The 25,234-nt window shown below is 37.6% G+C and overlaps 1 protein-coding gene across 1 annotated transcript; it reads right to left on the bottom strand.

Moving 5' to 3' along the window:
* Nucleotides 1–449: 449 nt before the first annotated feature.
* On the bottom strand, nt 450–2,585 carry LOC129250489 (uncharacterized). Its single transcript, XM_054890114.1, has one exon. It carries the CDS (start codon nt 2,583–2,585, stop codon nt 450–452), a length of 2,136 nt encoding a protein of 711 aa, XP_054746089.1.
* Between the last annotated feature and the right edge of the window lie 22,649 nt (nt 2,586–25,234).

The raw sequence follows: 25,234 nt of genomic DNA on the forward strand, positions 1-25,234 counted from the left end.
GGTAAGAAATTATTTAGTTATAAAGTGATTGTCTTCAGTGCTACAAGTGATCTCAGATTCGAATAAAAAAAATGCCAGGAAAACGAGTTTCAAAAAATATTATTCAATTAGTGTTGTTGACTACGGCAGTTTGACGCGGCTCGATTCCGTTTTATCTAGCTCTGGTGCAGTTAATAAGGAATGTTTATTTACTGTTTGGAAAGGCTGAAAACTTTATTTTATTTATTAATAAGTTTACAAAGGTTACAATAGTTATGTGAAAATATTTTATGTTACATGTTCCTTACAATCGTTTATACGCGCGTCCATGCGCTTCCGTAACGTCTAGAATCGAAAAGAAAGCTTGCTTCTTTGACAGCTGTTGATTGGCGAATGAGAAAAACAGAGAGGTGATAAAATGCGAAATGGGTTGCCAAAGTAATCTTTCGCAACACCCCCCTTCGTAAATCTTATGCGGTTTTATGCATGACGTTTACCCCACGTGTTTCAACCTCGACGTCCAATTTTACCAACTTTACTATCGGTCGTGTACATAATCCATTTACTGTCTTGACTACTGCGCTACGAGCTTGGCCATCTTTACCAAAATTCATATCTATTACTACTCCTTTCGGCCACGAATTTCTCTTGGAGTTTTCGTCTACGATGACCACCACGTCGTTCAATTTGATGGGGTTTGCTGGTGGCTGATACCACTTTGCACGTCTGGTAAGACAGGGGAGATACTCCTTAACCCAGCGTCTCCAAAACTGGTCAGCCAACAGGCTAGAAATTTTAAAGTTTTGCCGTAGAGCCGATCCAGAGTTGGTATTATCTGTTAGTTCTCGAATACCACTAGAGTGTCCCGTCAGAAAGTGGTTTGGCGTAAGAGTTTCATCTTCGGCTGAATCAAGCGGCACGTACGTCAGTGGCCTTGAATTTAAAATGTTTTCGATGTCGGCTAGAACGGCTCTTAACACCTCCTCTCGCATACCGGAATCTGGTAGAATGTCCATTAGAATCGATTTCGTAGAACGTATCATGCGCTCCCATGACCCTCCCATATGTGGTGAAGCGGGGCGAATAAAAATCCATTCAATTTCGGGGTATTTCCTTTCTATATCATCCGACGTTATTCTTTCAATTTTTTTTACTAGAAGTACACTAGCACCGCGAAAATTGGTGCCGTTGTCCGATATAATTCGCTTCGGTACTCCACGGCGACTCACAAATTGTTTAAAAATCAGCAAAATCGACTCGGTAGATAAAGTAGGTGAGATTTCAATGTGAACTGCGCGGGTGGTAAGGCATGTGAATAAAGCACCCCACCGCTTTTTGCGCCTGCGGCCAATTACAACGTCCATTGGTCCGAAATAGTCAACCCCTGTAAAGATGAACGGCCTGGTAAAAGGTGACACACGTTCCATTGGCAGATCTCCCATTTGAGGAGGTTGTTGAGAAGCCCTACGATTCCGGCAGGTTTGACATTTTGCAGCACATTCTTTTACCAGCCTTATTAAGGCGGAGATGCAGAACCTTTGCCTCATCTCGTTGACGACGATCTCGTTGTGATGGTGGTGAAATTTCCTGTGATAGATGTCGACGAGTAGTCGACGCTTGACATTAATGGTAACACCCTCAGCAGCATCAATTCTACCTTTTACTCGCAGCAGGCCAATCTGGTCTAAGTATGGGGAGAACTTGAAAAGAAAAGATTTTCGATTAATTTCCTCACCATTACGCAGACGACAAATCTCTTCATGGAACACCTCGCTTTGACAATTAAGCATAATTGCAAGCTCTGCTGTCTCTATGTTATCTGGGTTGAGTAGCTTTTGAAGAAACTGAGAACGTGGCTTTCCCTTCGTAACCAATCGTAGAAAACGTAAAACAAACCGATGCGCAATGCGAAGCTTCTCCCATGTACTAAATCTTTTTACATCCGGGGTTATTTCTGCGGTCGTACCCAATGAGTTGTTAGCGAAATCTATATGCTGTAGAACCTCAACTGTCTCTTCGTCATCATCTGGAAATTGTATAATTGGCCAGCTTGATTCTCGTTCTAGTAGGAATTTAGGTCCACTGAACCAGCGTTGGTTGTCGTCGAATTCTCGGTTGCTGCTCCATTTAGTGCCTTCGTCCGCAATATTCTCACCAGATGGCAGCCACCTCCATTCCCTAATAGCAGAACTCTCGAGGATCTCTCCGATTCTCAGCGCCACGAATTCATGGTATTTTCTTGTGCTCGAACGCAGCCAAAACAACACATTTTTGGAGTCTGTCCAGAATACTCTGCGATTTACTGTAATGGACAGTTCATAGCTTAGAACATTTGACAGCCTAAGCCCCAAAACAGCAGCTAACAGCTCCAACCTGGGTATGGAAATGGGCTTCAATGGCGCAACGCGAGTTTTCGAAGCCAAAAGTGAACAAGATATTTGCGAGCTTACATCTGACCGGATGTAGGCCACCGCAGCGTAGGCTTTTATGCTTGCATCACATATGTGTAAAGTAACCTTTCGCAACAAGTGTATTTCAATCACTGCAAAGGCAAATCCGCCAGAGAAATCGCTGATATGTTCTCCCTCAAAATTAGAATTGTACATAATATAATAAACCATGCTGAAAATGAAGAAAGACTCGATTTGAAAGGATCTACAGGCAGACCAAAAAAAAGTGACGCAGCGAATTGAACGTAAAATTATTAAAACTATTTATGATAGCCCGCAAAGCAGTACAAGAGGGATTGGCTCTTCAAGTGGAAAAAGACTACGGGTTAAGCGTTTCTCGAAAAGTGTTGCAAAAACACAAATATTCTTCAAGAGTGGTTAGAAAAAAACCGCTAATATCAGCACAAAACGTTAATAAAAGATTGCGACCGAGCACATATCACTTCTCACAGAGTACTGCGATGACGTTATTTTCTCAGATGAGACGAAGCCTCTCACAGCACTACAAAACAAAAATATTATCCCTACCGTAAAGTTTGGAAAACTGTCAGTAATTGTTTGGGAATGTATATCAACAATGAAACAGTGAAATCAAAATTTTGGACGAAATAGTGACCAAGGAAGTATATATTGATACTTTAAAAAACGAATTGCATCTGGAACTCTGATGACCTGGGAAATGTGAATAGGCACCTATATGCTTTCAATAGATCATGACCAGTGACATCCAAGTCCTTAACTTCGTACCTTCAGATGGAGTTCGTGGACTGCTGGGAATAGTATAGTTGTGAACAACTTAAAATACACAAAAAATATGTACAGGCTCGGAAAAATTTCTGCAGTAGCATTGAAAGCTGGATCCAGACTACTTGGTTCCATCAAAGAGCATTATTTCTCAGGGACTTGATACGGATGCGATAGGTTTATGAACTTGGAACATCAAAGAATCGCTGTAGTGCCTTCACATACTTTCCAGCAGAAGACTCGGAGTAGGAAGCTGGTGTTACGGAGACAGAATGCATGAGCTTAAAAAAGTCGTGGTGATGGAATGTGAATTTTGATCTTGACATCGTTACTAAAAGGGAGTGCCGTCTTCAAGTGTGTCTTAAAGAAAAGTGTGATTGCTTATGTTTCAAACCATGAAAACATTTGGTTTGATACAAACTTAAACAAACAGGCATGTTCTGCAAATCGTTTTAGGGCAATATTTTCGCATTTTCCGTTTTCAAATCGTTTGACATGTCCTGTAAATCGTTCCGTTTTCGTTTTTTTTTTTCGAACATCAGCAAATCGTTTTGTCACCCAGTTCTGGAAATCGAAATCGTTAAAATTTTCCAGTTAAATTTTCGGCAACTTAAACGTTACCGGTTTGTGGCATTCTTATAAACTGTTAGTTGAAATAAATGTATCAAAATGTGAGGATTTACTCAAAATAACTGCATATATTTATGTAAATAAAAGTGTTTATTTAAAATATTTAAAACGTATTCAAAAAATTTTAGGGGAAAACACAAGAACTCCAAGCAAGAGCTAATTTTAGTCGAGTTTATGAATCTCATCCAGATTTGGCGAAGAATTTTTCGAAGGGCGACAGAGATGCTGTTGAGGAAAAGTGGAAAGAGCTAACGACGCTGCTAAATGCAGAAGGGCCTCCCCAAAAAGATGTTAATGGATGGAAAAAGGTAAGTATTTAGTCAAATATTAAAATAAATATTTTTGAGTTGTCTTTTTTCAAGATATGGTCTGACTGGAAGGGGTGCATTCGGAAAAAGGTTGCCCATAACAATCTAGAAAACATTTGCGAAAACCAACACAAGATTGCAAAATCGCAGGAAGATGAAAGGGAAGAGATTCGACGACTTTGTCGTGCTGTTAAGAAACAAAATGAATTGCTGGCAGAGCAAAATCGCTTGAAGACTCAAAGTATAGAGCAAAAGCAAAAACATTACCTCAAAATGGAGCAGTTGGAACAGGAAACAGTTAATATTAAAACTGAAATGCTTGAGATAGAGACTAAAAAATAAATATAAAAGAATCTTATTGAACTGTTATGCATATATTTACTTTTAATATGAATAAATTTTATGTTCCATAATATTAAATTTCTAGCAATAGAGTCTCTTATATTTCTACCAACACTAGCAGGCATGTTCTGCAAATCGTTTTCGGGCAATATTTTCGCATAACTTAAATTCAAATTTAAATGAAATCGGACGAATTACAGAACACCCAAAACAAAATCGTACGAATTGCCATTTCGGATCCGAATTGAAATCGCCCGATTTTCAGAACTTGCCTGAAAATACTAGTTTGGTTAAGCATCATAGTACAGGGTGGGCCATATAGCGTTTGCTTTTTGAACCACCTATTTTTTTGAGAATGGTAACACAAATGACATGTCAAATGTGTTCATAATTTACTTAAAGGTTTGACATTTACGAAATGAGACGCTATACCCTTGAACAAAATTGGGAAATATTGAAAAACTATTTCCAAAGTGGTGAGTCTTCTTCATCTTTTCTGATGAAGCTCCTTTTCACATCGGTGGCTACGTCAATAAGCAAAATTGTCGGATTTGGGGCTCAGAAAATCCACACGTTACTGTAGGAAGCAAATGGATCCACAACAAGTCACTGTTTGGTGCGGTTTTTGGTCTGGCGGCATCATCGGGCCATTTTTTTTCGAAAATGAGCAAGGAGCCGCGGTTACCATGACATGCTCAACCAGTTGTTTCCAAAAATTGAAGAGGATGACATGGACGACATTTGGTTTCAACAGGACGGTGCAACTTGTCACACTGCCAAAGTTACACTCGAACTTTTGGCTACCGTTTTTGAAAACCGAATAATCAGCCGAAATTCCGATATCAATTGGCCGCCTCGGAGCTGTGATTTAAGCCCGTTGGACTATTTTTTGTGGGGAGCCGTTAAGGACAAATGCTATGCGAACCATCCAGAGACGATTGATGCATTAAAACAAGAAATCGAAGTTGCCATTCATGAAATTGGAGCCCAAACAATCGAAAATGTGCTTAAAAGTTGGGTTGCTCGAATAGCCTACTGTAAAGCCAGTCGTGGCAGTTATTTGAACGATATTATTTTTCATGCATAAATGACAATGTTCAATCTTCAAAATAAAAAAAAAAAGTTTGAAAAAATATTGATTAGTTCTTTTTTTATAGCCGATTCAAAAAGCAAATTTTACATGGACCACCCTATATAAACTTAAAATTTTGTGTAGTGTATACTTTCTATGTTAAAATAGTCTATCCTCATGTTTAACCTTGGGACACTAATGTTACACAAAGCAAAATTAAAAAACAAAGATAGCCCAGAACCAGAGTTGGTTTACTGATAGTAAATAATAGCACTTCATGTAACACTTAAATACCTACATTTTTAAAATCTGTCTGGATTGTGAAATAAAGTAAGGATATATTTTTACCCACTTTCCGTGTTATAAAATAAATTCTGGCTTGTTTGCAATTTCTCAATGAACCTATGATAGTTGCATTTGCATAAATTGTTGCCCATCAGGAACAGTCTAGTATATGTGGAACACATTCCAAAACTGTCTATCGATAATAGTGTAGACTAAGAGCTGGTGGCCGCGGAGGTACTACGATAACACCTCCGGCTAGAATTTTGAGAAGTGGTTGGGAGAACCATGAAACAGTGCCATTTGCAAGGATTTTGCTCAAAACCCCTGCAAAAAAGACGTCAGACGACTTAAAGTTGCAAAAAAAAGTTGCTAAAAAAATTTTCGTACCTCCGGCTGAAAATTTGTAGGCTTACTGTTTGAAGGTCACAAATGCTGTATATAAATCGTCAGACGTCTAGATCGCTGCAAAAGTAGTGTCAGACGACCCCAAATTTGTAAATTTTTTTCGAAAATTTTTTTTTTTTTTTACCTCCGTCTGACGTTCTCACATATTATAGTAGGCACTATTTTAAGTGTATATTTAAATCGTCAGACGGAAATACCGCTGCTTAGTCATCCTACAATATCCGTGAAGTTCCGGTCTGCCTGAATTTTTTTTTTTTTTTCGGAATTTATTTTTATTACTTCCGTCTGACATTTTTACATACTATTGCAAAAAGCATTTCAAGTACACATTTAAATTGTCAGACGAAAATACCGTTGCAAAATACCTCTGCGATAGGCCCTAAGCCACATTTGCGCATGCTCGTAACACATACACACGCATTTATGGCTATATATCTATACATTCTACGCAGTATATTTAGTCCCCAGCCTGTTCCCTATTCCTCTCCCCGTCTCAATATACAAAGCGGGCATTGCGGCTAGGCCCTAAGACACATTTGCGTATGTTCGTGACACATACACACACACACACACACACACACACACACATTTATGGCTACGTATTTATATATTTGACACGATTTCATCGTAATTTCAAATGCGATTTTCGCCTGTTTTTTCCCGCATTCTATATCAAGTATATACTAGCTTGAGATAAGTATTTTGCAACGGTATTTTCGTCTGACAATTTAAATGTGTACTTGAAATGCTTTTTGCAATAGTATGTAAAAATGTCAGACGGAGGTAACAAAAATAAATTCCGAAAAAAAAAAAATCAGGCAGACCGGAACTTCACGGATATTGTAGGATGACTTAGCAGCGGTATTTCCGTCTGACGATTTAAATATACACTTAAAATAGTGCCTACTATAATATGTGAGAACGTCAGACGGAGGTAAAAAAAAAAAAAAATTTCGAAAAAAATTTACAAATTTGGGGTCGTCTGACACTACTTTTGCAGCGATCTAGACGTCTGACGATTTATATACAGCATTTGTGACCTTCAAACAGTAAGCCTACAAATTTTCAGCCGGAGGTACGAAAATTTTTTTAGCAACTTTTTTTTGCAACTTTAAGTCGTCTGACGTCTTTTTTGCAGGGGTTTTGAGCAAAATCCTTGCAAATGGCACTGTTTCATGGTTCTCCCAACCACTTCTCAAAATTCTAGCCGGAGGTGTTATCGTAGTACCTCCGCGGCCGCCAGCTCTCCGTCTATAACGTTTACTGACAGATAAGAAATTTAGGTTTTGTTGTTGTTAGTAATGTCTATGCCGTTGTACATATATTAAGAAAGTCAGTACCATTTTTATCTTTAGGGACAAAAAGACGGTTAGCTGTTGAAGTAATTTTATCTCACTTTACCTATACTGAGCAAGTATATGTCAAGGTTTATTATTTTTCGTCTCACAAAATTGATGTTGCGTTCAACAATGCTACCTGTTACGTTTATGGCGATGAAATATATGGCCATATATTTTTTTGGAAAACTAAAATTCTTTTATGGAGCATTTCTGATTATCTTGCGGCGAGAAATTGTATATTTATGTAGTATTTACAACCCTGTGAAAGCCTGATATATCACCTTCACGTGGTAACGGCTGTGCGTTGGTAAATGAATATGACTTGTCACAGTAGTTGCCTGATGCACGGGCGGCTAAAATAGACAGACTCCTAATCCAAGTTGGAATAACATATAGCGAAAGATGCATGGCTAAGAGAGGGACCTCCGGTTTCCGCTAAAGCTTTCACGCAGTACAAGGGCTCGACTGCGGGTCACTCCTTTCTCTACTACTCGTTGGATCTCTTATGAATAACCAAACTTGAAATGATTTAACAAAAACAAACGACGCTGCTGCAGTAGTGCGCTCGTCGCCGGTCACTTCGACCGCTCACATTTCTGAGCTGGAGCAATCACCTTTAGCTGCGTGCAGCGTTGTTGGAGACGCACCGAGCCATTTTTCAGCAATACCTGCAAGAGCCGCTGTTGAACAACAATCAGCATTGCTGGTGATACAAAAGTATCAGTCTTGGCTTCTAGGTCAACACATTCCGAACAAGATTTCTGCCTCGAGTCCACGGACTCTTTGGACTCTGACAGCTTCAATCTGACTAGTAGTTCTACGCGTTTTCTTTTTCCTTGAAACGCTGTTTTATTCTCAAAAAAAAAAAAAAAAAAATAGTTCAAAGCATTAAAAACCATCGTTTTTGAAACGTTTAATTGTGTTGAAATATTAATGTAGGATAATCCGGGTTTTTTCAACTCCATGATTGATTTTTAAACAGCTGTTGTGCAAGATTTCCCTTTTGACATTATTGGCTCGATTCAACAACGTAAAATGCTGTAGCAATACTGCAAATACTTTATTGCTTACTTACTGGTAAGAATATAAAACAGAAAATAATTCACAAAATTTTGGCCGAAGACCGTTCTTAAGCATATTTCTCGTAATTTCTGTCAATGTTCCTAATATACACAAAATATCCATGTGAACCCTTCAAGAGAAATAGATAAACGATCGCATTACAATGAATGTTAACACAGCAAATACAGTCCGGTTCAATTGACTAGAGACAATAATTTTTATGGAACACAACGGTTATTGAAGCAACCGTATTTGATCCAGTAAGGCAAGGGTTTCTGATAATTCAAGTGAAGACTGTACTTTGCTCGAAAATAAACATAAACAGTTGTAACATTATGCATGATTTATTGGTTCACTTCACGTCTTCGTACTTTGACCTTGACCTTGCCGGTGGTGGTTGGGCTTGCGTGCAAAGCCTGAGTGTGAGCTGCAGCTTTGGGAAGAAAAACGGCAGCCACATCGTCTAAAATACAGAGATCTAATGACAACCAGGCGTCTGAAAATAAGCGGATAAAACTATCTTCAAGTTTAAACTCGCCGTCGGAGCTACAAGTAGCCGTTATCGACCGTGGTCAGCCAGAAGGTAAAATCCGAAACGAGAACTGTCTACTGGTAGAAGAGAAGATAATGAGATTTATTCTCACAGACATCAAACAAGGCTCCAATGAAAATAGTCATGTTGGATGGTGTAAAATGTCACAAGGGAATCAAGGTGGTGGGATGCAGCAACACGGAGTCTTGGGAGCTTCTTACACCTTGCATTCGCAGCTTTGGAGAACTATGGCCAGGAGGCAAATTAGATGTGGTACCATTCAAGGATATACCGTTTCGAACTCCGCGAGAGTGTGGGTTCCACTTCCACTAATGGTGGACGAAACCACCCTCTCACTTATAAAAGGTCAAAACGAAGAGGTGCACCCCGACTATTGACCATAGTAAGAGGGCATGCCAGGAATAAGGGAAACGGCAAGGATCTCTGGCTGAGCATCAGTCACCGATCGGAGCAAATCCTCAAATACTTGCCCGAAAATTTGAGATACGGGATGGGGCGCCTAAAGCTTATCTTACCCGAAAAAAAGCACAAGAGCAGCAATGAAACTACCGTCGCTGAAGAGAGTGAACCATGGCAGCCGGTTCTACGTTACCGAAATGATTCGGGTTTTTTCCGACCAAGGGCTGCCGCCCCAGTAAACTAGCCCTGCCTAGTGTACCGTATCCTAGAGTGCAAATTAATTTGTATCACTACAGAGCGGCATCGGATGACTTTCTGCTCTTTATGAAGGAGGAGAGAGTGGGAGTTGCCCTTATACAGGAACCATGGATCTTGTAGGGCAAAGTCGCTGGCCTTGACAAGCTTAACTATATGTTACTGGTTCCTACCAGAAGTTGCATCTTGGTTAGGAAAAACTTTTATAGGAAATTCATTAATATATTTCTTTTCCTGCAACATTGCAATGCAGATCTGACGACTGCAGTATGTGAGCAGAGCGGAGGCCTAACCTCCAGCTTACATCAGCATACCTGCCGTTTGAAGAATATCCGCTATCGCAGCTACTTAGAGACCTAGTCCAATGGACCAGCGGAGGAGGACTGGATCTGGTAGTAGGTTGTGATACGAATGCGCACCTCTCACCATGGCACAACAGCAGCGACATAAATGGACGAGGTGAGTCACTTTTTGAATACTTACTCTCTACTAGTCCCAATATATGCAACCGTGGTAATTATCCCACATTCTATAATAGGATTAGAGAGGAGGTTATTGATATAACTTAGTACCAAATCCAGGCTCATTAAGAGTTGAAAACTGACATGTTTCACCCAAGTGCTCCTTTTCGGATCACTATGGAATCGTGTCCACCGTCAACACGACTTCCCTAGAGGAATCCTCAAAAACCAAATTGGACAAAGTTCTCTAAGTTTATGACTAAGTTAGATCCCCGGAAAGGATGAAACAACTTCCATCTTCAGCTTGGAAAATAACGTCAATTTGTTGCCATTTGCGAAAGATGAGACTTCTTGCAAATCTTGTTTAGAAAACATGCCCCAAAAAACCAAACAAACTCACGCTGGACCATGGAGCTGAAACTACTGAGACAGGAAACTAGAAGACTTCACAATGCAGCACAGACGTCAAATACGACAGAGGATTGGGACTGCTATCGAAATAGTTTGACTACTTTTAAGAGGGAAATAAAGAAAACAAAGAAAGAATCCTGGATGAGGTTTTGTGAAAAATTAGAGAACACATTTGAGTACTCAAAGCTGAGAAAATGTCTCTCCAAGGAACCCTTCACACCAAGTTTTTCGAAAAGACCGGATGACAGTTTCACAGAAACAGGTAGGAAACACCTGGATGCCAATAATGGACGAACAATGCAAACATATTCTAGCCCTTCTGAAATTCAGATAGATGAACTTGCAAGGGAGATTATCTGTTAGACTAAGGCAAGCTGGGCGATACACACCTTCCAACCACACAAGTCGATAAATTCATGGTTAGTTAAGATATTTAGAGGTACGTACGAGTAAAAATATTATGCGATGGATAGATAATAACTTCTGCTCAAATATGAACGAGACGGTATCAATAAAACGGTCCGCGGATGACATATGGCAAAAATAATTTTTTTGTTTTTTTGGTAGGACTGTTATAAGCTTACATGGCAAATTTCAGCGTGATATGTCACATAGTTTGTTTTCTGTGCTACTGTAAACAAGTCAAGCTAAATTTCATCAAATTATCAATTGTAGTTTCTGAGATATTGATTTTACAAGAATATCATGCAAAAAAATGCAATTGTTAATAACATAAACAAAAAGGGAAATAAAGAAAAACTATTCACAGCAATTATTATGTGACAAATTCTCTATCCAAAAATGCATTTGATTTTAAAATCGGGAATTTGATAGAAAATTCGGGACTCACTTGACGTGGTTTGACTCATTGCCCATCGGCAGACAATGACAAGCTTCGAGTGTATTCCTGCCATGAAAAAGCTTTTCATAAAAATACATATCTGCCGTTCGGGGTTGGCTTAAAACTGTAGGTCGCTCCAATTGTGGAACAACATCAAGATGTACGCCATAACTGGGAGGAGGAGTTCGGCCAAACACCCAAAAAGGGTTTAATAAAATACCTAGTCTTGCCATAAACTCTGTTACAAATTGTACAATGCACTTGGCGAGAACAAGTTCGCCGAGAAAAGTTACATTATTTTTGCTTTTGTTTGTATTCATTGTCCCCTCATAAATAATACTTAGTCTCGTGGCAAATTTCGCTTGTTAAGAAAGAAGTAGGGATCTAACGAAAATCGCATTGCAGTGATTGTTTTACATAAGTGTGGTAAAAGTGCAAGTGAGATTTACGAACTGTTGAAAAAATTTAATATTTCGAGAATGTTTGTTTACCGCATGATCAAACGTTTTTCCCTAACGTCTGAAGTGATAGACAGAAAAAGAAGTGGTTGTCCTCGTGAGGCTAGAACCAGTGGATCGTTTTTCCAAAACGTCTGAAGTGACAGGCAGAAAAACAAGGGGTCATTTCGAGCCAGTGCAGTCATAAAAGCCGTTCGAGAAAGAATTCGCAGAAATCCCCTTAGAAAGCAGAAATCGTGTCCCGAGAAATGAATGTATCGACTAGATCCATGTCAAGATCAATTAAAGATGATCTCCACATGAAAGACTTCTGTCGATCAACTGGTCATCTTTTGACAACGCGAAGAAGAATTAGACTCGATAGACGCAAGTACCTTCTTTGATGGCACGCGGTCAAGGGCCATGAAAATATTACAATATTTTCACAGATGAAAAAAGTTTGAAAAAGGGAAGCAGTTAAGCAGTACTCTCTTCAATAGAAAGCTTTGGAACTTTCAGCAAGATCCCGCTGAAGTCCATAAGGGGCTTGTGTAAGTAATAATAAGTAATAAGCAAATCGTGACCATTTCGAAAAGAAACGATTTTGTTTTTTATATTTACATGATTAAATAAAACTAATTTCATTAAAAAAAAAGTATTATTATTTCATATCTATAACGGACTTCCCTTGTAACAAAACTTATGGTAGGGCTAGGTATATTTATTTATATAAATTTAACATAATCTTGAAACTTTTATATAATTTTTTTAATTAAATTGAAGTTTTAATTTTTGTTTAAGTTTGATTGAAATATATGAACTGCGAAAAGTTAAATGCAACTTATGTGATTTATTGTTCTCCAAAAATTTTGAAACAAAGCCGTCATTTTATTTCCATGCAACATACAGCTACGTGTATTTCTACTAACTGATAAATTATGTTAAATTTCACTCTTCTAACAGATGGCAACCCTCTATTAAAATAAAATAAATAAATAAATAATTGGCGCGTACACTTCTGTTAGGTGTTTGGCCGAGCTCCTCCTCCTATTTGTGGTGTGCGTCTCGATGTTGTTCCATAAATGGAGGGACCTACAGTTTCAAGCCGACTCCGAACGGCAGATATTTTTATGAGGAGCTTTTTCATGGCAGAAATACACTCGGAGGTTTGCCATTGCCTGCCGAGGGGCGACCGTTATTAGAAAAATGTTTTTATTAATTTTGCTTTCACCGAGATTCGAACCAACGACCTCTCTGTGAATTCCGAATGGTAATCACGCACCAACCCATTCGGCTACGGCGGCCGCCTATTAAAACCTATAATATATTCCAAATGATAGTCGGAGTTATAAGCGATTCGTGTGCCAAATGAGATGGATTTACTAACCGTTACGGAGTGAAGAAAAATATTTATCCTCTTCAGTTTCGGGAACAAGAAAAAGTCACAGGGGCCAGATATGGGGAATACGGCGGCTTTGGCATTATTAGTGCGTTGTTTTTGGCCAAACTTGCAGGTAATATTCCTCATTGACCGTTTTACCCTGTGGCAAGAACTTATGATGCACAAGGCGCCTGGAATCGAAGAAAACGGTAAGCAAAACTTTTACATTCGACCGAACTTGGCGTGCTTTTTTCGGTCTTGGTTCGTGCGGCAGCTTCTATTGAGATGATTGAGATTTCGTTTCCATGTCATAACCATAAGCCCACGATTCGTCACCAGTTATGAAACTCTGGAGCAAATTTGGGTCGTCGCGGACAGAGTCCAACATCTCATTAGCAATGTTCATGCGATGCTGCTTTTGGTCGAAATTGAGCAGTTTTGGTACGGAATTTCGCGGCGACCCGTCTCATTCCCAAATCATTGAAAAAATCGAATGGCACGAGCCAATCGATATGTCTAGGTCCGCAGAAATTTCTCTAACGGTGATTCGACAATTCAGCAATCCCATTTTATTCACTTCATCAATTTTTTCGTCTGTTGTTGAAGTGCTAGGGCTTCCGGCACGCTTTTCGTCGTTCACATCTTCTCAGCCTTCTGAGAACATTTTGTACCACCGATAAACGTTGCTTTGGTCCAAAGTAGCTTCTCCGTATGGCACAGTCAACATTCGGAATGCATCCGCGCACTTAATTGCGTTTTTCACACAAAATTTGATACAGGTTCTTTGATCCATCTTTTTGAATAGGTAAAAATCAAAGACCAGCCGAAACACGTGCAAGCAAAGCTGTCAACAATTAGCTGAACATTCAAAATGGCCGGACTCCGCGGCATGAGTAAGAGACATGAGTACCAACATATCGCCACAAAAAAATCGAAATTCGAATATGCGTAACCTGCGAAAATTCAAACTTCGCGATACTTTTTGGACACACCTCATATATTGGCAAAATTATGAACAATACTTTTGAGGTTTCTTGCATTTTATTTTCAGGCAGAGGGTTTACAGTAGAGAGTATGCGACCATTATCTGTTCTAAAGAACGATTTTCTTAAAAACAACGAGAAATGTAATTGGCGACTTATTATTGTGCGCCTTTTTATATTCAAATTAATCACCTTTTACTTCGGATGAAGGAACAGATAAAGTTTGCGAAATAATAGATGAAAGTCTCTCAGCAAGCCTCACAAAAAAAAATTTATCGAAAGAAGCAAAAAATTAACATCTGCTTGAAGTAAGCCGACACAATCAAGGTGAAAGAACTCTTAAGATTCAGCACACTGCACTTTAGGTTGCCCCATTGAGTAAGTTTGCCCACTAAGGAGCACATTTTTATCAAAATTCACCCATTTTCGCCCACTGTTGTATTGAGCGTTTACTCTTAAATGCCACGTGTACAAAGCTGAGCTGATCAGCGCGTCGAGTCATTTTAAACATGCACACAAGGGCAGCAGAAAAACAAACTCGGGAAACTATAGCGTTCTCTCGAGCGCACCACGCTGCTAAGGAAGCCTGGGTTTCGGCTCGAAAAAGGCAAAAATATATTTACTTTTAATTTTTTATATTATTTCTTAAAGGTCGAAAGTAGTTAAGGAATGATTTCATTCACAAATTATAAATAAAAATAATTAAGTAAATTCTAAGTATAATCATGCAGGGCTGAACAAATCCAAACATATGTATTTTAAGAATAACAAAAGATAAACATGTTTTTCCTAAACAGCAAACAAAGAAACTAATATACAAGTCGTGTACCTAAAACAATAAGATGAGGTATAAGTATAAATACGACTGTCAAATATGTTGGCAGTCAGTCCAGTATTAACATAGAGAACTACTCTAAAATTAAATTCAGAAAAATAAATTTTTATATATTTTCCAAAGACAAGCACGTCTGCAAGTCTTTAACTATCAACCAAGTCTTTAACTGGCGATCCTGCCAGGAGTATCATATATGTATGTACATTGATGCTCCAGTGAGCGGACCCAAAAATAGTCACCCTTGTCGCAGCAAGGGCATACATACATAATCCTTCATAATAAAGGACAAAATCTTATGCACAAAAATAAAGGCTTGATCTAATTCTCATAGAAAGGAGCAGATAGGAAAATCTTTGGAGAAACGCAATAAACTTAATACACGAAGAAATTTGGACACCATTGATGTTATGGAACAAATCGACGTGAACACCATGATTCAGCAGATGGCCAATTTGCAAGTAATGCTTCAGAGTATCCAAGCAGAAAATGCAACATTAAGAGACCAGATAGATCAGATCCAAGTTAACCCAGCAATGATTCCACTAGCAGCAGAACGATTGGAACCAGTCAACATAACTTATACCAATCCAACCTATATCAACCTGGACGTTTTTAAAGCACTACTGGAATTTGATGGCAACATTTCCAAATACCGCTTATGGAGGGAAGATGTGTCTAGACTTATGGATAGAATTAGTAATCATAGAAATTTCAACAGATACGTAGAAGCTCTATCAATTATAAAAACTAAAATACAAGGAGCAGATCAACGACCTTTATATGTGTTGTAGCACGAGATGAAGAGACTCACACAAGGTAAACACAATTTAAGTGAATTCCATGACACCGTGAATAGAGCCCTGACGGTAATCACGTCAAAAATATTTATGTCTGGTCATAGCCAAGAAGTGACCAAAGTAATGACTGATGAGGCAACACAAGAAGCGGTAAGAGTATTTAAGGATGGAATAAATAACTCATATATTCGTTCCACCCTATACGGAAATCCTTTAAGGGATTTAGAGCATGCATTTGCAGTAGCCCGTACCATAGAGCACGATGGCGAACATCGAAAGATACGTCTAGGCTATGCACAATAGATCATTCATCCAACCAACAATAAACACTACTATGAGAAACAACATCATCAGAGACGTCCCATGTATCAGCAGAAATACAACTATAACCAGCCGCCATCACAATTACCAAAACCAGAACCCATGGACCCAACGTCTGGAAACACAACATTCAGGCAACCAATTCAGCTTCAAAACCACTAATACGACGTGAATAGAAACAATAAAAATTGGAAACGACCACGAGGTAACAGTAGCCAGTTCACCAATCAATACCAACAACCAAAACTCATGCGGAACAACAACTTAACATCCGAAGAAGACAACTCTAGCACAATTGTAGAGACAGGTAGACAAAATCATTTAGTAATTAAGTATTTAAAACTAATAAACGGCTTGCCTAGTATATTAATGAATGATGGGAAAGTAAATTATAAGGTGCAACCCATAAATATGTTAACAAAACTTTAAAATTTAATATAACCAAAAAAGTAAAACTATTATGAAAGAGCGGAAAACCCAAAGGACGTATGGTTATAGATTTTATGTAATTAAACGAACATACGATCACAGACAGATACGTAATACCAGACATAAATATTACGCTGCAAAATTTAGGGAAAACAAAATTTGTCAGTACACTTCATTTGGAGTCCAGCTTTCATCAAATTAAGATAAAAGAAAGTGACAGAGAAAACACAGCGTTTTGTGTGAATGGAAGTAAATATGAGTTCATTCGAATGCCTTTCGAATTGAAGAACGCCCCATCTATTTTTCAAAGATGTGTGGATGACGTCCTGCGCGACTTCATAGGTAAATTCGCATATGTTTACATTGACGATGTAATCATTTACTCCTCATCCTATGAAGAGCATATGAAACACATCTGAACTATTTTTAACGCATTAAATAATGCCTCTTTGAAAGTGTCCAAAACTTTTCATGGACGAGGTAGAATACTTAGATCATATTGTAAAGCAGAATAGAATTTCAACTGATCCGAATAAAATAAAAACGATAGAAAATTACCCAATACCACAAACCCTCAAAGACTTTAGAAGATTCTTAGGACTTACTGGATACTATAGAAAATTGGTAAAAAACTATGGAGTTCTAGCTAACCCCTTAACTTTACATCATAAAGGAGATAATTCTCATATCGGAAAAAATATAAGTAAGAACACAAAAATTAGTTTAGACCAAACGGCCAGAGAAGCCATAAATAAACTGAAAAACTGCTTAAAGGAGCAGGTGGAATTATACCAGCCGAATTATGAAAAATCTTTTGAACTCATTACAGACGCTTCCAATATAGCCATTGGAGCTGTATTGAGTGAAAATAAAAATCCAATTTATTTATTTTTATCACGCACACTCAGTACCACAGAACAAAATTATAGTACCAACGAGAAAGAGTTACTCGCTATTATATGGTCGCTACAAAAATTACGTAATTATGATACATATACGGCATAGCCGACTTAACCATATATACCGACCATCAATCGCTCACTTATGCCATATCGGATAAGAATCCGAATCATAAACTAAAGAGATGGAAAAATATTATGGAAGATTATGGAGCAAAAGTCGTGTATAAACCAGGCGCATAGAATGTTGACCCCTTGTCCCGACAAATAATTAACACATCTTCTATAGGTAGGTACTGTACACTCATCTGATAGTTAATACAACGATATAATCAAGGCAGTACGCCAACCGCTAAATGCCTACGGTATCCAAATAGAATTGATACCAAACATACAAAAGAATGAGACAAGTTCGCGTATTGTATTTCAAAGTAAAATACGTCACACAATAATCTTGACTGACGAAAAATATCTGATATCCGAATTAAAAAGGTTTCTGCAGCCGAAAAAATCGCAGCAATACATATGTACACCAGTTGAGGATTTAGTTAGATACGGACAAATTTAAAAAAACACGTACACAGATATCAAATTCATATATACACCACATAAACTCGAAGACATAACACAACCAGATAGACAGTTAGAATTAGTTAAACAAACACACGGGCGAGCGCAGGGGATACAAAAATAATGTAAAAGAACTATTAGAACAATACTATTGGATAAACATAAAACAAAAATGTAAAGCATACAACAAAAAGTGCTCAGCTTGTTTACGGCAAATACAAACGGAATCCCACAAGAGAACCATCAAAAGAATCAGACGTACATACACAACCAGAGGAATAAATACATTTAGATATTTATTTTAATGAACACAAAACATATTTAGTAGCAGTAGATAAATTCTCAAAATACATAACTATCAGACAATTAGACTCAAAAACATAAATGGACAAAAGAGTAGAAGAAATTCGATACATGACAGATAACGAAAGTTGTCTGAATACACCAATGTTAAAGCAAATGTGTATAAAATACAATATCAACAAAATACAGACACCAATATGTAGATTAGACTGGCCGTAACTTTGTTTTGTGGAAATCCATAAATTTTCGGGTCTTAAAACATGAGGTTAGGAGTAATGAAAAACGATGTATTTTTTTAACCCGATCCGATGATGCCTAACCGTGCCCATTTGATCCCAATCACAATTTTTACAAAACTTTTTTTGTTTCCAATTTATACAATATAATTTAATTTAATTTAATATGTATATACTTAATATATATATAATTTAACTTTATTTATGTAATTTATTTTAATTTAATAAAATTTTAATTAAAGAATTAGATTGTCTATTTAATGAGAGATGTTTTGATGTAAGACGGATACAATTGCCTGTAGTGCTCAACAACTTGCAGTAAGTACTGTTTACCTTCTTCACTATAAGTAAGCGATCTGTTGTAGTCTGTGATCAATTTCAATGCTCTCTCTGCAGCGTCATTAACTACAGACAAATACTGACAAATTCGTTTGCCCGCTATATAGTCTTCACTTTCTTGCCATGTTGAAGGATCTGATTCCAAAAAACTTGTTTCAATTCCTAAGCGGGTAAAGAATGTTTTAGTTCTTGATGAAATAAAATCATTTATATTCTTGCTGCCGTAAAGCGTTGTTTCTGACATTGTTGCAACAACTCTCTTTGGAACAGCATCTTCCTTCTGGTTATCGCTAGTAATTGCTTCCACCATTTTTCGCTTAATATGTGAAGGAATTTGATCAGTAAAAAATGAAAGGCCAACCGCCTCTTCCGACAAATACCATAAATGATTTTTTATTTTATGTAACAAGGCATTGGATACATTCTTATCAAAGTATACAATCACATCTTGAATGAGCTTAAGGTCATTTTGTGGAGCAGCTATTGGATCCACACAACGAAACCAATATGGAACGTAGATGCAGGTTAAAAAAATACAAACGCTTCGCTTAGACTCTTTATCTCTGAAGTCGTTAACACGAATTGCTCATGAAACAGAAACATTTTGTAGCAATATAGTCACTACGACATAAACCTTGCGTGTGATGTTGCACCAGGTGACCGTACTTGTGAAAAATTTGGAACGTCTTCCCCAACAAAAAGCAACGATAGTTGTAGTAATTCTTTATAATTAAATTATTTAATGCAGTTAAACAAAAATTCTTAAATATTTCCACTTCAGCTATTGTAAAGACTTTCCGAACTTCATTTTCCGATATTCCACTTTTGAATGACTTAGAATTAATGTTTTTCCAGCTGTTAGAGCTGGAACTCACTAACATGGTGACGACAGGGAAAGAAAAGTAGACTTCGGCCGAACCTTTTTTCAAGCAAGAACGCTGCTCCATTATTAACTCCCGTATTAGCAGCTGTTGTATCAAATGATACAATTTCCACTAAATCATCGAGCTTCCACTTGCACAAAAAATTATGTATTTCGGCAGCTATTGCATCTCCCGTTGAACTTTCAATTTTTGGTATCCCCACCAGTTTTTCCATATTTTCTCCTGTGACAATCTATCTTTCTTTTCTGTGCCTCGGATTTCTGCAAGCAGCTTGCCATCCCAGTGAAGGACAAAAACGTCGGGAATCTACAAACAAGTAAAAAGAAAGGTCAAGAATCCAAAATCTTATAAACATATTCAGTAAAACCAATACATTGAATCCATTAATAATCTCTTGAGCTTGTCTGCGACGATAATCTCTCCTCATCGAATGTAATGTTGTTCGATTAAGAATTAAATCTTCCATTTTTATTGACGGCGTTCCATTAACATTTAGCAAGGTATTTATGAAGGCAGCAACCGTTGCACTCACCAAATGCATGGCATCTCTTGTTGAGAGGTTACATTTGTCCATGCATGCAAGCATTCTATCATCAATAAAAATAATTTTTCCTCGATTTGCCTTTTTCGGTAGTAAATTAATGTTACTTCCGTCTGTATCTTCGCCTTCATTCATATCTTTTGCTGCATTTTCTTCGCCAGTTGAAATATCCTTTTCAGCATCCCCTATCAGAGACTTCAAGAGCATAATTAGCTTCAAATGGGATCAAATATTAAAAAAAAAGAACCAGTAAAGCTTAACTTTAATAAACTTACTATGAACTAAATGCTTTTCAACGCGCTTTCTTTCTTCTTCAATTCGTTGCTCTTTGCGTTTTTCTTTTCTTGTGAGTACAGTATCGGCACCATACATACTACCTGGACGTCCTCTATTTCTTTGGAGCAAAATAAAGTCTTTATCTTCCTGCATTTTCATTATACCTAGAGCATCCATGGCTGCAATGTCAAATATGAAGTTTTCAATTTTATCCTTAAACTCTGCTTCATTTTTACGACACTTCTCGTTAGGAGTCTTGGAATGTTTTTGTAAATTTCTCCATTCCTCGTAAAGATTTTTAATACAATCCAAAATTCAATCGTGGCCCCAATCGTGTATTTCATACTGCTTTCCAAAGTCAAGTTTTCGTGCCTCATTTTGTAAAACAATAATTGCAGCACCTGTTTCATTGATGGCAACTTGGCCCCCAAAATAACACTTTCACATTCACCTACAAGAAATATTTTTTGCTCAGAACGTAATTTTTTTTTTTTCGGAATGTCTGATAATGATTTTGAACTCATTTTTTCACTAACTAATTACTTTTGTACTATTAAACGCATAAGACAACTGAAACTGAATAAAAATGCAATGCCATAGCCTACCAATTCAAATATCGAGAAAAAAATTCACACTGAATAAGAATGCAATGTCAAAGCCTACTAATTCAAATGTCGAGTAAAAATTCAAAGCTTTTAGCGTATTCAGCGAACACAACAGTTGATGAATTGTTTAGTGATCACCAAAGTGTTGATTATGAAACAAATTTTTATTTTTATTATTATAGTGAAGTGTGAAAAATTATTTAAAAAGTACCTTTGCATAAAATTTAAAAATAATTATTCCATTTAGCAGCTGGCTCTACGCACCGTTCATAAAACACAATTTCTATTACTCAACTGACGGTGACATATTTTCCACGTATCACTAGTCAGTTATGTGTGCTAAAAGCGCCTTTTGTCAGGTGGCTTTCACGATATAAATTTGGCCATACCACAATAAAGTAAACAAGATCATTAATTAAAATCGCATCACATCAATAAATATAAGATTTGAACAAAAAAATTCGAAACGAAAAAAAATTAGTAAAAATTGTGATTTTTTCAAATTTTCCATACTTTGGGATCAAATGGGCACGGTTAGACATCATCGGATCGGGCTGAAAAAATATACCGTTCTTTATTGCATCTAACCTGATGTTTTACGACCCGAAAACTTTTGGATTTTCAATTTTTAATTTTTCTCCATACAAGCTGCTGCCAGTCTAATGTAGATAGATCAAAGGCAAACGGTCAGGTAGAGCGAACGCACAATTCCATATCAGAATTGGCAAGAATATTAAAAATAAAGAATTCAACATCAGCAATCGAGGAGCTATTTGTAGCTATAAAGGAATTGATCAACACAACCCATACTATCACAGAAAAAAAACCAAAGGCCATGCATTTTAACTTAATAACATACAGCAAGGAAGACATAGTAAACAAATTAAAAGACGCGTCGGAGAAAACAATACAACGTCTAAACCAGGGAGCTAGACATCGAACTTTCGAACAAGGAGACCAGATATTGGTGTTAAGGACTAACATCAGAAGTAAAAGCGACAGTCGTTACAAAAAGTACGTAGTGCACAAAGATCGTGAGGACACTAATTTGACCAAGGAGAGAAAAGTTATTAACAAAGGCAACGTAAAAAATTACACAGTTACAGGAGACAACAATGAATTACCTGATATTATTACAGGGTGGGCCATGTAAAATTTGCTTTTTGAATCGGCTATAAAAAAAAAACTAATCAATATTTTTTCAAACTTTTTTTTTTATTTTGAAGAATGAACATTGCCATTTATGAATAAAAAATAATATCGTTCAAATGACTGCCACGACTGGCTTTACAGTAGACCATTCGATCAACCCAATTTGTAAGCACATTTTCGGTTGTTTGGGCTTCAATTTCATGAATGGGAACTTCGATTTCGTGTTTTAAAGCATCAATCATCTCTGGATGGTTCGCATAGCATTTGTCCTTAACGGCTCCCCACAAAAAATAGTCCAACGGGCTTAAATCACAGTTCCGATTCGGCCAATTGATATCGGAATTTCGGCTGATTATTCGGTTTTCAAAAACTGTAGCCAAAAGTTCGAGTGTAACTTTGGCAGTGTGACAAGTTGCACCGTCCTGTTGAAACCAAATGTCGTCCATGTCATTCTCTTCAATTTTTGGAAACAACTGGTTGAGAATGTCAGGGATACAAATCGATTTTTTTTTTATTTGCATGTTATTGTAGTAAAACTTTTCAAAAATACCGTGTTAAAATTTTAAGTCAATCCGAGCAAAACTTTTTAAGTTATAGAGCATAAAGCCGAGCCGCCTCAAACATCTGCCGAGACGCAGCAGTTGCGCGCGTAGTCCGTTACAAACGTATACCTGCGTGCGGACTCAGGTATACTTTTGTATCTGTCTATTGCTCCAAAAATATTTCTAGTACATTCTTTTGTATTCAATAAAAGCTGCTGATGCTTCAAACTATGTATTATACCTATATAACACCTGTAAATCTCAAAGGGAGCAGAGAGAAGCATCATTTTGTCGTGCGACGCTGACTTGAACGGTTGCGACGCTGTTACTTTTCTTTAGTATTGTAGATTTTTGTAAATAGTTTTACTAAAATGCCGAGATTATCTAAAGTAACTAGAAAAGATCAACGTAAAGGAATTCGTTTAGACAGACCAAAAAAACGACCGAATCCGAATAAAAAACAGGAGGGTGACTTAGACACTAGCGGTGCGTCGGCGAAAAAAATCAAAGTTAACACAATTAATTGCGTACCGGAAGACACTGAAAAACATTACCGAATCCTAGATTTTTTGTTGGTATTTAATACATTATCTACGCTAGTTCAGTGTAAACAGTGCGGCAAAGATCTCTCTTTCAAGTGTTGTAAGAAAGAAGGACTTGGTTTTGAAATCCAATTGAAGTGTGATTCGTGTTCGCCACGCTATGTGCCCTCGTGCGAAAAAATTGGACGATCATACGAGATAAATAGTCGATTTATTTTCGTTATGCGATCATTAGGTATCGGACAAGCTGGATGTAATAAGTTCTGTGGTCTTATGGATCTAACATGCAATTTTTTATCCAAACCTAGTTACTTGGAAGCTATGCAAAAAATTTGTGACAGCGTAAAAACCACTGCTGCACAGTTCCTTTATTTTGCAGCTCAAGAAGAAAAACGTGCAACTTTTAAGAATACACAATCTGACAACTTGGCTGTTTCCGGAGACGGAACTTGGATGAAGCAAGGATTTAGCTCATTATTCGGCGTAACATCAATGATCGGCTATTGGACTGGCAAAGTAATTGATATTTTTGTGAGTAGTCTGTATTGCAACCTTTGCAAACTATGGCAAAACAAATTAAATACTTGTGAATTCGATAGTTGGCACGAAGAGCATGTTGAAAACAACGAATGCCAAGCTAATCATACGGGACCTTCAGGTAACATGGAAACAGCTGCACTAATTGAGATGTTTTCTTGTTCAGAAGAACTTTACGAAGCGAAAATCGAAAATTACATCGGCGACGGTGACACTAAATCCTACGGTAACTTAGTGAAAGCGAAACCTTATGGTGAAAATTTTACAATTAACAAAAAAGAGTGCGTTGGCCACGTCCAGAAGCGGATGGGAGCGCGTTTACGCGATATTGTAAACAAAACAGTTGAGGAAAAAGAGGTAAAAACAGGTAAAAACGCTGGAAAGAAAAGAAGGAGTAAAATGCTTGGTGGTAAAGGCAAACTAACGGCTAAAGTTATTGATAATTTAAGCCGTTATTACGGATTGGCGATTAGGAACAACTGTGATTCCGTAGAAAAAATGAAAACCGCTATCTGAGCCACTTACTACCATCAGCAATCAACAGATGAAAATCCGCAACATGACAAATGTCCGGCCGGAGCGGATTCTTGGTGTGGTTACCAAAAGGCTTTGGCCGAAGGAAAACCATTTAAACATGAATACACCCCACTGCCAGAAAATGTTTTGAACGCAATAAAACCAATTTACGTAGATTTGAGTAAAGACGAACTTTTAGAGAGATGCCTGGGTGGTTTTACTCAAAACACTAACGAGAGTTTAAATCAGCTTATATGGAGTATTGCTCCGAAAAAACTCTCTGGCAGTACAAGTATCGTTCAACTGGCAGCTCTGGTAGCTGCATGCACCTTTAATGAAGGCACAGGTGCTTTGCTGCAGTTTATGTATGACATGGGGATTAGCATTGGGCCAAGCGCTCACGAATATGCGAGAAGAGTGGACCAAACTCGCATCGAAAGATCTGACCAAAAATGCCACCAACAGACTAAGGAGGGCAGGATAGCTCGTAGACTTGCTAAAAAAGATGCTGAAGACAATGACAAAGCTAGTGGAAAAATACTCTATGGTGCTGGAATCGACGACTCACTTTT

This window comes from Anastrepha obliqua, chromosome 6, assembly GCF_027943255.1.
Source record: "Anastrepha obliqua isolate idAnaObli1 chromosome 6, idAnaObli1_1.0, whole genome shotgun sequence".
NCBI lineage: Eukaryota > Metazoa > Arthropoda > Insecta > Diptera > Tephritidae > Anastrepha > Anastrepha obliqua.